Raw genomic sequence first — 17,736 nt, 5'->3', positions numbered from 1 at the left:
CTCCAGTCCATAGCCCACCAAGTCCAAACTCAATTCTGGGCTGGCTCAGCTGACATAATTCAGGGCTAACTAATGCTCCTGGTAGGCGGCTGGAGGGTCTTGGTCTGGGATGGCGCTGAGCAGCAGGAATATCTGCCAGCGTAGCACGTCTCTGCTGGGGCTGGGAAGAATGAGTTGTTGACCAAAGTGGCAATACGTCCTAGCCCAGCCAGGACCTGTGCCAGATGTCAGACCCAAACCTTTCCCCTGGCCACCCTCAAAGGTGGCATATAGCAGTAGGGAGAGACACCTGGCATGTGACCTTCCCCCAGGGGACAGCGATCTGCCCACAAACCCAAGCAAGGAGTGTGTCCTCATATGTTTTATATCTTACATGGCGTAAGAGTAAGGGAGTAGTTGAAGATACACCACTAAATAAGCTTTCTCCTGTCCCTGCCCTTGCTGGGAAGGCCAGAGCCACAGCTGGGGCCACGTGCCCTGCTCTGAGCCGCAGGAGAGCCCTGGTCTGGCTCTCTGGTGTGGGCTTCTGGGCTCAGGCCCACGGATGCCACCTCCAGATGTTGGTGCTTGAGCCGCAGTGTAAAGAGCCAGGGCTGAAATGATCCCTTAGTTTGGTCCTTGCCTGTGCGGGACAGGTGTAAGCACACTTTGTTCCGCAAAATTAAAAGGGAAAGACAAGATTTTGGCTTTAAAGGTCCTCTATCATGCTTTTGTACGTGTCTTAGATGTGACAGGGATTTGTTCTTCTTGCTTTTCAAACATTCGTTTATTGAGACTTTGAAGTCCATTGGGGAAGGACTTTCTGTGGGTTTCTCTAGGCTTGAATTATTTAACTTCAGTCATCAAAATATGTCCACAATGGGAAGGTTGATCAGTCTGTGGAGAGGCGATCTCCCTCTGTAGTCAGTGGGGATTCAGATACGAAATTGGAATTACAATGGCATCCAACGGCATCCAGATTTTGGCTATAATGTCACCGAGTGACAAACAAACCCACACCACAGAAAGGAGGATGCACGGTCGTCCGTGACTGAGCAAGCTTGTGGGTGGGGAGCAAAACCACCTGTGTTGCATGAATGTGAGTACAAAGCACATCTTTCAAAAGGTTAGTTTAATTGTCAGCAAGTTCGGGAGGTCTGAAATACTCTTCATCTTGCCTGGGTTACTTAAAACCTAGGGATCTGTCTCTGAGGCACGGAAAGTAAACCCCTCTCGGATATTCACGTCTGATTATGCCCTACTCAAATCAGAAAACAAAACGATCTACTGCCAGCTGTCCACATGACAAAATAAGATTGAAGGATCTTGGCCCATGGGGCCCCAGAGTTGGACTGAAATGCAGTAGGAGTTAAGAGGGGCAGAAATGAGTTACGGGGGAAGCAAAGCGGGTTATGGAAGCAGGGGTGAGAAAACGCTCACAGCGCAAGGGGATAAATATTAGTTGCAAACACCTGCACCCTTTATTGGAGAAGATGGCAGTTTTGTTTGCTGACCAACCCAGCAGACGTTGAGAAATCTCCAGGTCTGAAGGGAAGTCACAGTAGCAGCTCATGTTTGCAACATGAATTAAATGTTTGTACGCTCTGAAGTGAATTACGAAACCCTTCAGAAGCAAAATACCTTTCACGCTTTATATAAAGTGCTTATTTTTTCTCACAGTTCTTTAACTGTTTTTTCTTTTTTCCTCCTTTTGTCTTTCTTGTCACAATGCTATGGGCATTTTCCACTGCTATTTTAAATGAATTGCCAGAGTGACGCACGCTGAAGTTGCAATGTCTTTATTTAGCCTCTAGGGTTTAGACCAAACCCCAAACGTTATTTAGAAAGTTATTTGTATGCAAGGTCTTTTTGTTTAGGTGCTGTTGAATTTAGCACACGTATGATTTCACCTCAGTCTTTGTAAAAATAAGGCTAGGACACTTGCAGGTAGAGAAATCATCACATCTGAGTATTGTTTCAACTCATAGAACTAAGTGCAGCAGTACCATTGCCTGAAAAGCCTTTAAATAAACAGGGATTTGGGTCTATTCATCACCCTTCTCAGGGCATTCTTCATGTCCTTGTTCCTGAGGCTGTAGATGAGGGGGTTCAGCAATGGGGCTACAACGATGTAAAGCACTGTAATAACTTTGTCCCTGTCCTGTGGAATCCTTGACTTAGGATTCAGGTACCTGCAGATAACTGTCCCGTAAAATAAGGTTACCACCATCAGGTGGGATCCACAGGTGGAGAAGGTCTTGGATTGCACACGTGCAGATTTAATCTTCAAGATGGCGGAAAGGATACGGGCGTAGGAGGTGATGATCAGAAGAAAGGGGATCAAGACTATGAGGACAGTGAAAATGTAGATGACCAACTCCGTGAGGGCAATATCGGCGCAGGCCAAGGCCAGCACTGCTGGCACTTCACAGAAGTAATGGTTCAAGATGTCAGGCCCACAGAAGGGCAGCCGCCAGATGAGGGTGATGATGACCATGGAGCTCAGTAGGCTGCTGGCCCAGGAAGCCACGACCATGTGAATGCAAACCTTCCTGTTCATGACAGTGGTGTAGAGCAAGGGGTGACATATTGCCATATATCGATCATAGGCCATGACCCCAAGCAGAAAACACTCTACCATGCCACAAGTCAGAGACAAATACATCTGAGCAGCGCATCTGGAGAAGGAGATGTTCCCCTTCTTGGTCAAGAGGTTCACCAACATCTGGGGGATGTTAGTGGTGACATAGCAGGTATCTAAGAAGGAGAGGTTGGCAAGGAAAAAGTACATGGGTGACTGCAACTGGCAATCAGCTCTGATCACTGTAAGGATCATGATGTTCCCAACAACTGTGAACAGATAAAAAACCAGGAACACTACGAAAAGAGCAGTCTGTGTCCTTGGCTGGGAGGAAAGGCCTTGAAAGATGAATTCTGTCACTACGCTTTGGTTTTCCCTGGCCATTATTATTCCAGTGGTTTAACTGTCAAGACAAGAAATAGTAACAAAGTCAACTCAAACCTCTTTCAAGATAAGTACCAGACACAACACACCATCTATTTTATATTATCTATGATGGTGACCAGAGAAACGAGAAAATGTTGAGAAAGTTATATGGTACCTTTAGCTGAACCCCTGCTCATGTTGGTTGCACTCTAATTACACAGATTTAACAGAAGAATGCCTAATTTGGACACATTTAAATGCCCAAGAGAACTACTGACCTCTTTAGAAAATCAAGATTCAAGGTTAGATCAAAAGACGAGATGTTAAAATCCCAGTTCTCGATATCCTGTCTTAACCTGGGAAGAAACACAAAACAGACTTCTGAGCGAAACAATCCTTCAGACACTCTCATTATGACACAGATCTACTCTTGTGGACAAATATCCATAGACCTGTGTCCTTTTCCTGCAATAAAGCCAAAATTCAGCACGCTGACCACATCTAACAAATTACATATGTCCAACCACCTTAACGTATATCTAGGATCTTACGGCATTCTCGTCACTGTAGCTCCTACTGTCCATGTTCTGTCTTTACGCAGTATCGCCTAAGAGGTTTTAAGGCTTTCCTATGACATGAAAGTTTCCGAGTAGTATATGGTCACAGCTGTGGATCCCGAGTCTTCGTGCAGTAAAAGGAGAGTAGCAGAATGCCTACCTTAATAATGCTGTGGAAGACACTAATAAATGTCACTCGATATGCTGCAGGGTATCTGAGACATCTGAAGGCGGCCGTCACATTTGATGCAGGGATGTTGGAGGGCTTGTGCTCCTCTGGAATGAAAATTGCCCAAACGACAGGTCACACTGGGGTGTCCAAGTGGTACCAGGCTGCTGCGGCTGAACACATTATTTGGATGCCTCATTGATACGGTCAATGGACGCTAAAGGGCGATTCAGATGACCAGCTAGTAGGTGATACCTTTAGCTATCTCAACTTCTCAGCTGTTCCTGAGAACCCGAGTGGCCTTCTGGGCTTAACCTTGACCCCTGGTTTATTCCTCACTCATGACAGACATTTAAATGTATAACTTCCATGTAAATGTTTATATGTGGATGCCTAAACCTGATGCCTTCCCCTGAAACTGAATCCTATCCTGTGTTTTTAAGACCAAGCAGACTCTCACAACCTGAATTAGCAATTACGCTGTCAGGGGAAAGCATTGCAAAATGAAGCATCGTTCCAAAAGAGAAACTGTGGTGGAAGGGAGGTTCAGAAATAATCCTAAAAAGCTCAGTTCAGGAGGCCCTTTGCCTCAGCCCAAGATTACTGCCTCAGGTAGGTGGGATGGCTGAGCCACCGCCCCAGTCAATACAACCGGAGGAGTCCGTCTCCACTGCAGCCCAGGGAGCCCCGACTGCTCAGCACCGATCTCCCAGTCAGCGAAGGCAGGTGCCTCCCTCCTGACTTGAAAGGAAAGGTTAAGGTGCCGAAGCATCCACGCCTCTTGCCGTTTTGGGTTCACTGTGGTAGCCAGGACATCTGTATGGGACAAGCACGTATGATAGAAGAGCTGCAGAAGACTTGTATCAACCGTATCAACTAGCTTTTCACTGGCACCTGTGCAAATGTGGCCATCAGCTCATATGTAAACACCTAAATTCCGGTGAGATGGATCTGATCCCTGATGCTTACTGGCATTAATCCAAGTCTTATTCAAGACCTGAACTCTCTAGACCAGGTGGGCTCTATCAGTTATGATGCCGTAACTCTAAGAACCTGCATCATACGAAATTCAGCATCTTTCTTAAGATGGATGTAGAACTCGAGAGACAGCTTTCTCTCATTTAAGCACATAGATGCACAATCATTTTAAAGCCTGTGCCAACATCAACAGCTACATTCAGCTTCTGATTCTCTTCAGGCATTTATAATTCACATAACTACACTCCGGAGGCCAAGAACAACTCAATTTTGCCTTCAGTAAACCAGTTGTGGTAATGCTTTTGATGAATATCATACCACATTAAAAAACATCCTTCAGCAGCTGAAAACTGCAAGCCTCTGGGAGCGAGAAGGGAAATTTCCTCTAGCTATGGTATAAAGAACTAGAGTGGGATTCTCTATAGGATTTCGTTTCCTAAATACTTTGGAGTAGCTGAGACCAAACTGCTCATGAGTGGTTCCACGGGCTTGAGATCGGTGCTTCTAGCTCACTTACCTACTTTGGAAAATCACCTCCTTATATTATTGACGTTAGTAGACAGCACGAGCTCTGAACTTTACACCGTTTGATTTCAAAGGAGTTTGAAGGATGAGAGTCATTTATGCTTTATAGGTGAGAAAAAGTAGACACAAATAAGGTAAGAACTTTGCTCAAGGTTAAAAGGGGTTTCTTACAGAAACCATTATCTTATCACGGCACATCTATCAGCAGTGACAAACACGCCTTGGACCTATCTAAATTCTCCTATGGACTAAACCACCTTGAAATCATCCTGACATATCTCTGTTCAAGATTTGTAAAATTAAAGAATGTTTTTTCTGTACCTGAAAATGTCCAATCTACAAGAAGGTTGAAACTCATCCAATAACAGGAATACTGACAGCAGAATACACAAAAGAAAGTGGCAGGCACCCCTCGCCTGATCAAAAGAAGTGTTAGATACTTGGAGGTAAGAAATAAATGCAAAGTGGCTTAGTCCTTTACATTTGGATTTAAGGCGTTCAAAGTGATAGCAGCGTGGTGGAAGAATTGAAATCGCATTTCAAGATTTCCCTTTTGAGACACCATAACCAATTTTAAATGCCAAAGTGGTCCCAGAGGTTGCATTGCAATTATTTCTTGTAAACACAAGCCCAAGCATAATTTTAAGTATTTAAGTCATAAACAATTGAAGTTTTGGTAAAAGTTTTTACAACTGCCTGTTCAAGACTTGGTGAACCGTACGTTACACTTCAAATCTTAAGGGACCAAATATTTTAATGGATTTGTGGGATTTTTTAGAGGGTTGTCTAAACATGGAATTTTACCCAGTTATTCCTACTTTGAGCCAGATGACTTCTGTGAGGGTGAAACACACTAATACTCCAGCTTTGGTCTGAAGACATCGGGAGATGCAGAATCTGATACATCTCATAAGGTGAAATCCTCCCCAGGTGCCCAAAAGTTAGTTATCTAGGTTGTCTAAGCTACTAACTGTCTGTATAGTTAACAGCGGAAAATAGCCATTTTCAGAGCACAGGGGAAACAACGCTTCCTCCATATTCAGCTCAGAGGAATCAGCATTTCTAGAGAGCGATTGATCTCTCTGTTTGGAAAGAGGAGGATAAATACCGCTATTTGGTGAAAAGACGTCCCAAGGGCTGGGGGAGTGGGAAGGCAGTGCTGGAATGGACAGTCTAGATCATTTCCCCTAGCACCAGGTATTCATCTCTTTCCCATCTGCCCGGACCCAAGACGGACACCTCAAGAAGTCAGAAGAGCTTCTGAGGGAACTGCACAGCATTCAGCAAATATGTTTAGGGTGTAGGGGTTTTTTTAACTTCAGCTGTTGGAAGCGCGAAAATTTGGGCTCACTGGCTGGGTTTGGTTCATGACACATTTTTGATGAGGTGTCAGTGCTGGGTGAGGTGTGCCAAAGGCTCATTCAAACTTCTGGAGGCTTGAGGGGAAGGAAGACCTCACTTTGGACCTGCTTCCATTAGGAATAGAACCTCAAGCCATCCCACTCGGTTTGATGCCAGGGCCAGCAATAGATGCCCAGAGCCTGGAGAAGGATCTCAGGTCAGCAGGAGAGCACCTGAAGAGGAGCACAAAGGAACTCCAGCCAGTAAGGCAGCTTCATCGGGCGCCCAACTTAAATGCCTCTATGCAAAGGCACGATGCATGGGGAATAAACAAGAGGAGTTAGAGACGTGCGCACTCTTGCAGGGCTACGATCTTATTGGCATCATGGAGACGTGGTGGGATGGCTCCTACAACTGGAGTGTTGGAATGGAAGGATACAGGTCCTTTAGGAAGGACAGGCAGGGGAGATGAGGAGGGGGTGTCGCCCTCTATGTCAATGACCAGCTGGAGTGCATGGAGCTGCGCCCTGGGACGGATGAGGAGCCAACCGAGAGCTTATGGGTCAGGATTAAAGGGACGGCAGGGACAGGTGACATTATAGGGGGGATCTGCTACCGGCCACCCGACCAGGAAGACGGAGCAGATGAGGCCCTCTCTAGACAGATAGGAGCAGCCTCACATTCTCAAGCCCTGGTCCTCATGGGGGACTTCAACCACCCCACTATCTGTTGGAGGGACAACACGGCAGGGCATAAGCAATCCAGGAGGTTCCTGGAATGCGTTGATCATGGCTTCCTTCTCCAAGCGATAGAGGCTTCTTCATGATGCCCTGAAGGGCTTGTTAGGCTGATAACTGTTGGGTGGCTGGTCCCCAGGGGAGTTCCTTTTTTTGGAAGGGGAGAAGCGTAATTTGTGATGGAAATAGATTTAACGCCTTAGCTGATGTTCGAGTTCAGGCCTGCTGAGAAGCTTCCAGTGGGTCATTCTACGACTATTGCCTCCACCTACTGCTAGACAAGGCCTCTTATTTGGTCTTGTTAAGGGTTAAGAAACCCCCGTTCTCCCTACATGTACAGTTCATATCCATTTGTCTGCCTTCACTAATCAGAGGCTTTATCTTTGCCTTATCTTTCCTATCTTTCAGTCATGGGAAGAATCTTTGAAAAAAGTGAAGAGTCCTTTAGGTGTGGTGGGAGCCCGGGTCGGTCTGGGGAAAAGCTGGTGTCTGGCTCTGGCTACATTTCTCCTTTTCTGGCTTGCTCTGCACTAAATATCTTTGCTTTTATCTTTGTATTTACTTGCCAAAGATTCACCTATCCAAGGGCTCACTTGCGCTATCCCAAGAGGCTCTGCAGGCAATGCAGACTTCTCCAGTCCATAGCCCACCAAGTCCAAACTCAATTCTGGGCTGGCTCAGCTGACATAATTCAGGGCTAACTAATGCTCCTGGTAGGCGGCTGGAGGGTCTTGGTCTGGGATGGCGCTGAGCAGCAGGAATATCTGCCAGCGTAGCACGTCTCTGCTGGGGCTGGGAAGAATGAGTCGTTGACCAAAGTGGCAATACGTCCTAGCCCAGCCAGGACCTGTGCCAGATGTCAGACCCAAACCTTTCCCCTGGCCACCCTCAAAGGCGGCATATAGCAGTAGGGAGAGACACCTGGCATGTGACCTTCCCCCAGGGGACAGCGATCTGCCCAAAAACCCAAGCAAGGAGTGTGTCCTCATATGTTTTATATCTTACATGGCGTAAGAGTAAGGGAGTAGTTGAAGATACACCACTAAATAAGCTTTCTCCTGTCCCTGCCCTTGCTGGGAAGGCCAGAGCCACAGCTGGGGCCACGTGCCCTGCTCTGAGCCGCAGGAGAGCCCTGGTCTGGCTCTCTGGCATGGGCTTCTGGGCTCAGACCCACGGATGCCACCTCCAGATGTTGGTGCTTGAGCCGCAGTGTAAAGAGCCAGGGCTGAAATGATCCCTTAGTTTGGTCCTTCCCTGTGCGGGACACGTGTAAGCACACTTTGGACCACAAAATTGAAGGGGAAAGACAAGATTTTGGCTTTAAAGATGTTCTATCTGCTTTGGCTGTACATGTGTTAGATGTGATAGGGATTCGTTCTTCTTGCTTTTCAAGCATTCGTTTATTGAGACTTTGAAGTCCATTGGGGAAGGACTTTCTGTGGGTTTCTCTAGGCTTGAAGTATTTAACTTCAGTCATCAAAATATGTCCACAATGGGAAGGTTGATCAGTCTGTGAAGAGGCGATCTCCCTCTGTAGTCAGTGGGGATTCAGATACGAAATTGGAATTACAATGGCATCCAACGGCATCCAGATTTTGGCTATAATGTCACTGAGTGACAAACAAACCCACACCACAGAAAGGAGGATGCACGGTCGTCCGTGACTGAGCAAGCTTGTGGGTGGGGAGCAAAACCACCTGTGTTGCATGAATGTGAGTACAAAGCACATCTTTCAAAAGGTTAGTTTAATTGTCAGCAAGTTCGGGAGGTCTGAAATACTCTTCATCTTGCCTGGGTTACTTAAAACCTAGGGATCTGTCTTTGAGGCACGGAAAGAAAACCCCTCTCTGATATTCACGCCTGATTATGCCCTACTCAAATCAGAAAACAAAACGATCTACTGCCAGCTGTCCACATGACAAAATAAGATTGAAGGATCTTGGCCCATGGGGCCCCAGAGTTGGACTGAAATGCAGTAGGAGTTAAGAGGGGCAGAAATGAGTTACGGGGGAAGCAGAGCGGGTTATGGAAGCTGGGGTGAGAAAACGCTCACAGCGCAAGGGGATAAATATTAGTTGCAAACAACTGCACCCTTCATTGGAGAAGATGGCAGTTTTGTTTGCTGACCAACCCAGCAGACGTTGAGAAATCTCCAGGTCTGAAGGGAAATCACAGTAGCAGCTCATGTTTGCAACATGAATTAAATGTTTGTCTGCTCTGAAGTGAATTACGAAACCCTTCAGAAGCAAAATACCTTTCACGCTTTATATAAAGTGCTTATTTTTTCTCACAGCTCTTTAACTGTTTTTTCTTTTTTCTTCCTTTTGTCTTTCTTGTCACGATGCTATGGGCATTTCCCGCTGCTATTTTAAATGAATTGCCAGAGTGAGGCACGCTGAAGTTGCAATGTCTTTATTTAGCCTCTGGGGTTTAGGCCAAACCCCAAACGTTATTTAGAAAGTTATTTGTATGCAAGGTCTTTTTGTTTAGGTGCTGTTGAATTTAGCACACGTATGATTTCACCTCAGTCTTTGTAAAAATAAGGCTAGGACAATTGCAGGTAGAGAAATCATCACATCTGAGTATTGTTTCAACTCATAGAACTAAGTGCAACACTACCATTGCCTGAAAAGCCTTTAAATAAACAGGGATTTGGGTCTATTCATCGCCCTTCTCAGGGCATTCTTCATGTCCTTGTTCCTGAGGCTGTAGATGAGGGGGTTCAGCATTGGGGTTACAACAGTGTAAAACACTGCAATAACTTTGTCCCTGTCCTGTGGAACCCTTGACTTAGGATTCATGTACATGCAGACGACTGTCCCATAAAATAAGGTTACCACCATCAGGTGGGATCCACAGGTGGAGAAGGTCTTGGATTGCACACGTGCAGATTTAATCTTCAAGATGGCCGAAAGGATACGGGCGTAGGACGTGATGATCAGAAGAAAGGGGATTAAGACTATGAGGACAGTGAAAATGTAGATGACCAACTCCGTGAGGGCAATATCTGCGCAGGCCAAAACCAGCACTGCTGTCACTTCACAGAAGTAATGGTTCAAGATGCCAGGCCCACAGAAGGGCAGCCGTAAGGTGAGGCTGTTGACGACCATGGAGCTCAGTAGGCTGCTGGCCCAGGAAGCCACGACCATATGAATGCAAACCTTCCTGTTCATGACAGTGGTGTAGAGCAAGGGGTGACATATTGCCACATATCGATCATAGGCCATGACCCCAAGCAGAAAACACTCTGTCATGCCAAAAGTCAGAGAGAAATACATCTGAGCAGCACATCCGGAGAAGGAGATGGTCCCCTTCTTGGTCAAGAGGTTCACCAGCATCTGGGGGACGTTGGTGGAGACATAGCAGATATCTAAGAAGGACAGGTTGGCAAGGAAAAAGTACATGGGTGACTGCAACTGGCAATCAGCTCTGATCACTGTAAGGATCATGATGTTCCCAACAACCGTGAACAGATAAAAAACCAGGAACACTACGAAAAGAGCAGTCTGTGTCCTTGGCTGGGAGGAAAGGCCTTGAAAGATGAATTCTGTCACTACGCTTTGGTTTTCCCTGGCCATTATTATTCCAGTGGTTTAACTGTCAAGATAAGAAATAGTTACAAAGTCAACTCAAATCTCTTGCAAGATAAGTACCAGACACAACACACCATCTATTTTATATTATCTATGATGGTGACCAGAGAAGCGAGAAAATGTTGAGAAAAGTTACATGGTACCTTTAGCTGAACCCCTGCTCATGTTGGTTGCACTCTAATTACACAGATTTAACAGAAGAATGCCTAATTTGGACACATTTAAATGCCCAAGAGAACTACTGTCCTCTTTAGAAAATCAAGATTCAAGGTTAGATCAAAGAGGAGGTGTTAAAATCCCAGTTCTCGATATCCTGTCTTAACCTGGGAAGAAACACAAAACAGACTTCTGGAGCGAAACAATCCTTCAGACACTCTCATTATGACACAGATCTACTCTTGTGGACAAATATCCATAGACCTGTATCCTTTTCCTGCAATAAAGCCAAAATTCAGCACGCTGACCACATCTAACAAATTACATATGTCCAACCACCTTAACGTATATCTAGGATCTTATGGCATTCTCGTCACTGTAGCTCCTACTGTCCATGTTCTGTCTTTACGCAGTATCGCCTAAGAGGTTTTAAGGCTTTACTATGACATGAAAGTTTCCGAGTAGTATATGGTCACAGTTGTGGATCCCGAGTCTTCGTGCAGTAAAAGGAGAGTAGCAGAATGCCTACCTTAATAATGCTGTGGAAGACACTAATAAATGTCACTCGATATGCTGTAGGGTATCTGAGACATCTGAAGGCGGCCGTCACATTTGATGCAGGGATGTTGGAGGGCTTGTGCTCCTCTGGAATGAAAATTGCCCAAACGACAGGTCACGCTGGGGTGTCCAAGTGGTACCAGGCTGCTGCGGCTGAACACATTATTTGGATGCCTCGTTGATACGGTCAATGGACGCTAAAGGGCGATTCAGATGACCAGCTAGTAGGTGATACCTTTAGCTATCTCAACTTCTCAGCTGTTCCTGAGAACCCGAGTGGCCTTCTGGGCTTAACCTTGACCCCTGGTTTATTCCTCACTCATGACAGACATTTAGATGTATAACTTCCATGTAAATGTTTATATGTGGATGCCTAAACCTGATGCCTTGCCCTGAAACTGAATCCTATCCTGTGTTTTTAAGACCAAGCAGACTCTCACAACCTGAATTAGCAATTACGCTGTCAGGGGAAAGCATTGCAAAATGAAGCATCGTTCCAAAAGAGAAACTGTGGTGGAAGGGAGGTTCAGAAATAATCCTAAAAAGCTCAGTTCAGGAGGCCCTTTGCCTCAGCCCAAGATTACTGCCTCAGGTAGGTGGGATGGCTGAGCCACCGCCCCAGTCAATACAACCGGAGGAGTCCGTCTCCACTGCAGCCCAGGGAGCCCCGACTGCTCAGCACCGATCTCCCAGTCAGCGAAGGCAGGTGCCTCCCTCCTGACTTGAAAGGAAGGGTTAAGGTGCCGAAGCATCCACGCCTCTTGCCGTTTTAGGTTCACTGTGGTAGCCAGGACATCTGTATGGGACAAGCACGTGTGATAGAAGAGCTGCAGAAGACTTGTATCAACCGTATCAACTAGCTTTTCACTGGCACCTGTGCAAATGTGGCCATCAGCTCATATGTAAACACCTAAATTCCGGTGAGATGGGTCTGATCCCTGATGCTTACTGGCATTAATCCAAGTCTTATTCAAGACCTGAACTCTCTAGACCAGGTGGGCTCTATCAGTTATGATGCCGTAACTCTAAGAACCTGCATCATACGAAATTCAGCATCTTTCTTAAGATGGATGTAGAACTCGAGAGACAGCTTTCTCTCATTTAAGCACATAGATGCACAATCATTTTAAAGCCTGTGCCAACATCAACAGCTACATTCAGCTTCTGATTCTCTTCAGGCATTTATAATTTACATAACTACACTCCGGAGGCCAAGAACAATTCAATTTTGCCTTCAGTAAACCAGTAGTGGTAATGCTTTTGATGAATATCATACCACATTAAAAAACATCCTTCAGCAGCTGAAAACTGCAAGCCTCTGGGAGCGAGAAGGGAAATTTCCTCTAGCTATGGTATAAAGAACTAGAGTGGGATTCTCTATAGGATTTTGTTTCCTAAATACTTTGGAGTAGCTGAGACCAAACTGCTCATGAGTGGTTCCACGGGCTTGAGATCGGTGCTTCTAGCTCACTTACCTACTTTGGAAAATCACCCCCTTATATTATTGACGTTAGTAGACAGCACGAGCTCTGAACTTTACACCTTTTGATTTCAAAGGAGTTTGAAGGATGAGAGTCATTTATGCTTTATAGGTGAGAAAAAGTAGACACAAATAAGGTAAGAACTTTGCTCAAGGTTAAAAGGGGTTTCTTACAGAAACCATTATCTTATCACGGCACATCTATCAGCAGTGACAAACACGCCTTGGACCTATCTAAATTCTCCTATGGACTAAACCACCTTGAAATCATCCTGACATATCTCTGTTCAAGATTTGTAAAATTAAAGAATGTTTTTTCTGTACCTGAAAATGTCCAATCTACAAGAAGGTTGAAACTCATCCAATAACAGGAATACTGGCAGCAGAATACACAAAAGAAAGTGGCAGGCACCCCTCGCCTGATCAAAAGAAGTGTTAGATACTTGGAGGTAAGAAATAAATGCAAAGTGGCTTAGTCCTTTACATTTGGATTTAAGGCGTTCAAAGTGATAGCAGCGTGGTGGAAGAATTGAAATCGCATTTCAAGATTTCCCTTTTGAGACACCATAACCAATTTTAAATGCCAAAGTGGTCCCAGAGGTTGCATTGCAATTATTTCTTGTAAACACAAGCCCAAGCATAATTTTAAGTGTTTAAGTCATAAACAATTGAAGTTTTGGTAAAAGTTTTTACAACTACCTGTTCAAGACTTGGTGAACCGTACGTTACACTTCAAATCTAAGGGACCAAATATTTTAATGGATTTGTGGGATTTTTTAGAGGGTTGTCTAAACATGGAATTTTACCCAGTTATTCCTACTTTGAGCCAGATGACTTCTGTGAGGGTGAAACACACTAATACTCCAGCTTTGGTCTGAAGACATCGGGAGATGCAGAATCTGATACATCTCATAAGGTGAAACCCTCCCCAGGTGCCCAAAAGTTAGTTATCTAGGTTGTCTAAGCTACTAACTGTCTGTATAGTTAACAGCGGAAAATAGCCATTTTCAGAGCACAGGGGAAACAACGCTTCCTCCATATTCAGCTCAGAGGAATCAGCATTTCTAGAGAGCGATTGATCTCTCTGTTTGGAAAGAGGAGGATAAATACCGCTATTTGGTGAAATGACGTCCCAAGGGCTGGGGGAGTGGGAAGGCAGTGCTGGAATGGACAGTCTAGATCATTTCCCCTAGCACCAGGTATTCATCTCTTTCCCATCTGCCCGGACCCAAGACGGACACCTCAAGAAGTCAGAAGAGCTTCTGAGGGAACTGCACAGCATTCAGCAAATATGTTTAGGGTGTAGGGGTTTTTTTAACTTCAGCTGTTGGAAGCGCGAAAATTTGGGCTCACTGGCTGGGTTTGGTTCATGACACATTTTTGATGAGGTGTCAGTGCTGGGTGAGGTGTGCCAAAGGCTCATTCAAACTTCTGGAGGCCTGAGGGGAAGGAAGACCTCACTTTGGACCTGCTTCCATTAGGAATATAAGCACCTTCAGCCAGGATGAAGAGGTGCTCTCATCTCTGAGGAGGGGTCATCAGCTGTAACCCCTCCTGGAGCTAGGTGCTCATCCATAAGTGTTCCTCAAAAACGAGACATAACAACCAGCACATCTAAGAAAAGGTGACGGGTGATAGTAGCAGGCGACTCTCTTCTGAGAGGTACTGAGGCACCCATTTGCCGACCGCACGCCCCCTCTAGGGAGGTGTGCTGCTTACTGGGGGCTCGTAGCAGGGATGTCACCCAGAGGCTACCAAGCCTCGTACGGTCCACTGACTATTATCTGCTGCTGCTGTTTCACGTGGGCACCAGTGATAGAGCCAGGAGCAGTCTGAGGACTATCAAGAAGGATTAGAGAGCCCTGGGAGCGATGGTAAGGGACTCTGGAGCACAGGTGGTTTTTTCATCAGTCCTCCCGGTCAAAGGAAAGGGGTTGGAAAGGGCCAGTCGAATGTGGCGAGTCAACAAATGGTTATGGGACGGGTCCCACAGCCAGGGCTTTAGTTATTTAGACCATGGGACTGTCTTTGAGAAACCTGGTCTACTAGGGGCTGATGGGGTCCATCTGTCAGAGAAGGGGAAGAGCATCTTCGGTCACAGGCTTGCCAAGCTGGTGAAGAGGGTTTTAAAGTAAAGTTGCGGGAGGAGGGGAACCTCAATCCATCCCACTCGTACCGGTCTGATGCCAGGGCCAGCAACAGATGCCCAGAGCCTGGAGAAGGATCGCAGGTCAGCAGGAGAGCGTCTGAAGAGGAGCACAAAGGAACTCCAGCCAGTAAGGCAGCTTCATCGGGCGCCCAACTTAAATGCCTCTATGCAAAGGCACGATGCATGGGGAATAAACAAGAGGAGTTAGAGACGTGCGCACTCTTGCAGGGCTACGATCTTATTGGCATCATGGAGACGTGGTGGGATGGCTCCTACAATTGGACTGTTGGAATGGAAGGATACAGGCCCTTTAGGAAGGACAGGCAGGGGAGATGAGGCGGGGGTGTCGCCCTCTATGTCAATGACCAGCTGGAGTGCATGGAGCTGCGCCCTGGGATGGATGAGGAGCCAACCGAGAGCTTATGGGTCAGGATTAAAGGGAGGGCAGGGACAGGTGACATTATAGGGGGGGTCTGCTACCGGCCACCCGACCAGGAAGACGGAGCAGATAAGGCCCTCTCTAGACAGATAGGAGCAGCCTCACGATCTCAAGCCCTGGTCCTCATGGGGAGCTGATAACTGCTGGGTGGTTGGTCCCCAGGGGAGTTCCTTTTTTTGGAAGGGGAGAAGCGTAATTTGTGATGGAAATAGATTTAACACCTTAGCTGATGTTCGAGTTCAGGCCTGCTGAGAAGCTTCCAGTGGGTCATGCTACGACTATTGCCTCCACCTACTGCTAGACAAGGCCTCTTATTTGGTCTTGTTAAGGGTTAAGAAACCCCCGTTCTCCCTACATGTACAGTTCATATCCATTTGTCTGCCTTCACTAATCAGAGGCTTTATCTTTGCCTTATCTTCCCTATCTTTCAGTCATGGGAAGCATCTTTGAAAAAAGTGAAGAGTCCTTTAGGTGTGGTGGGAGCCCGGGTTGGTCTGGAGAAAAGCTGGTGTCTGGCTCTGGCTACATTTCTCCTTTCCTGGCTTACTCTGCACTAAATATCTTTGCTTTTATCTTTGTATTTAATTGCCAAAGATTCACCTATCCAAGGGTTCACTTGCGCTATCCCAAGAGGCTCTGCAGGCAATGCAGACTTCTCCAGTCCATAGCCCACCAAGTCCAAACTCAATTCTGGGCTGGCTCAGCTGACATAATTCAGGGCTAACTAATGCTCCTGGTAGGCGGCTGGAGGGTCTTGGTCTGGGATGGCGCTGAGCAGCAGGAATATCTGCCAGCGTAGCACGTCTCTGCTGGGGCTGGGAAGAATGAGTCGTTGACCAAAGTGGCAATACGTCCTAGCCCAGCCAGGACCTGTGCCAGATGTCAGACCCAAACCTTTCCCCTGGCCACCCTCAAAGGTGGCATATAGCAGTAGGGAGAGACACCTGGCATGTGACCTTCCCCCAGGGGACAGCGATCTGCCCAAAAACCCAAGCAAGGAATGTGTCCTCATATGTTTTATATCTTACATGGCGTAAGAGTAAGGGAGTAGTTGAAGATACACCACTAAATAAGCTTTCTCCTGTCCCTGCCCTTGCTGGGAAGGCCAGAGCCACAGCTGGGGCCACGTGCCCTGCTCTGAGCCGCAGGAGAGCCCTGGTCTGGCTCTCTGGCATGGGCTTCTGGGCTCAGACCCACGGATGCCACCTCCAGATGTTGGTGCTTGAGCCGCACTGTAAAGAGCCAGGGCTGAAAGGATCCCTTAGTTTGGTCCTTCCCTGTACGGGACGGGTGTAAGCACACTTCTGGTGCATAGGATACCGGCTAACGAGTGGCATTTGTTCACTAATTGCATTTTCCACACTTCAACCTCCAGGCAGGGTCAGGATGCACCAATCTCCCTCAAAATACCTTTCTAGTCACTGCTGTGATCTTCCCTAGACAGGGACAAGAAGTACGAATCGCACTCCAAAAAACTTCCGTTACTTTCTGCTGGGACTCCACTTTCTGCTAGCTTGCAGAGGAAACCACCCCAGTACCAATCCTGCCCATTAAGGTCGGTTGTCTTGGCTTGGCAGACATTAAAAAAAGAATGTACACCACGAAATTATAATTACAAATCTGTGTATCTGGGACAACTGTTATCTTTAGGTGTGTTGTTGAACCTCAGGCATGCTGGGTGTTTGCATACCTGCAAGGTTACAGGCATACTTGCATCTATAAAAGCTGAAATTCATCCTGCCTAACCCTGGCAGTCTCAAAACTGGTTGTTCAGAGTCATCTTAAACCAGGTGTCTAAAAGCCAGTTTTCCTGAGTGGACGGAGAGGCAGAAACACAGAAACAAGCACCAGATCACAGAAGCTGTAACAGCTTCTTTGTATTTTACATTTTTTCAAGCACATTATTCAAGCACACCAATTTCATTACTCCCCTTTTCTGAAAAAACCCAAGATATTAAGGTGAGAAGTGCTTTCTCAGTCTTCCATTCACAGGCGAATCAGTCAGACAGTGCATTCTCCTGGCAACAGTTCGGATTTGGTATGCCTTTCTTTATTTCGGCTGTAGAATTTGGGCAGCTCTCCCTCATCTGGCTGGCTATGAATGAGCAGTTTTGTCCAGCAGTTCAGA

General features: G+C 46.3%; 2 protein-coding genes and 1 long non-coding RNA gene across 3 annotated transcripts in view; 1 reads left to right on the top strand and 2 right to left on the bottom strand.

Annotated features, from left to right (window-relative positions):
- Positions 1-17,736, top strand: part of LOC142088261 (uncharacterized) — a 223,119-nt gene that overhangs the window by 163,038 nt on the left and 42,345 nt on the right. The window lies entirely within an intron of this gene.
- LOC142088428 (olfactory receptor 2D2-like) lies at positions 2,003-2,944 on the bottom strand. Its single transcript, XM_075163808.1, has one exon. It carries the CDS (start codon positions 2,942-2,944, stop codon positions 2,003-2,005), a length of 942 nt encoding a protein of 313 aa, XP_075019909.1.
- LOC142088427 (olfactory receptor 2D2-like) lies at positions 9,870-10,811 on the bottom strand. Its single transcript, XM_075163807.1, has one exon. The coding sequence runs from the start codon at positions 10,809-10,811 to the stop codon at positions 9,870-9,872; it is 942 nt and encodes a 313-aa protein (XP_075019908.1).

This window comes from Calonectris borealis, chromosome 14 (assembly GCF_964195595.1).
Source record: "Calonectris borealis chromosome 14, bCalBor7.hap1.2, whole genome shotgun sequence".
Taxonomy (NCBI): domain Eukaryota; kingdom Metazoa; phylum Chordata; class Aves; order Procellariiformes; family Procellariidae; genus Calonectris; species Calonectris borealis.
Note: the sequence above shows the minus strand (reverse complement) of the source record. Positions and strands in the feature narration are given on the sequence as shown.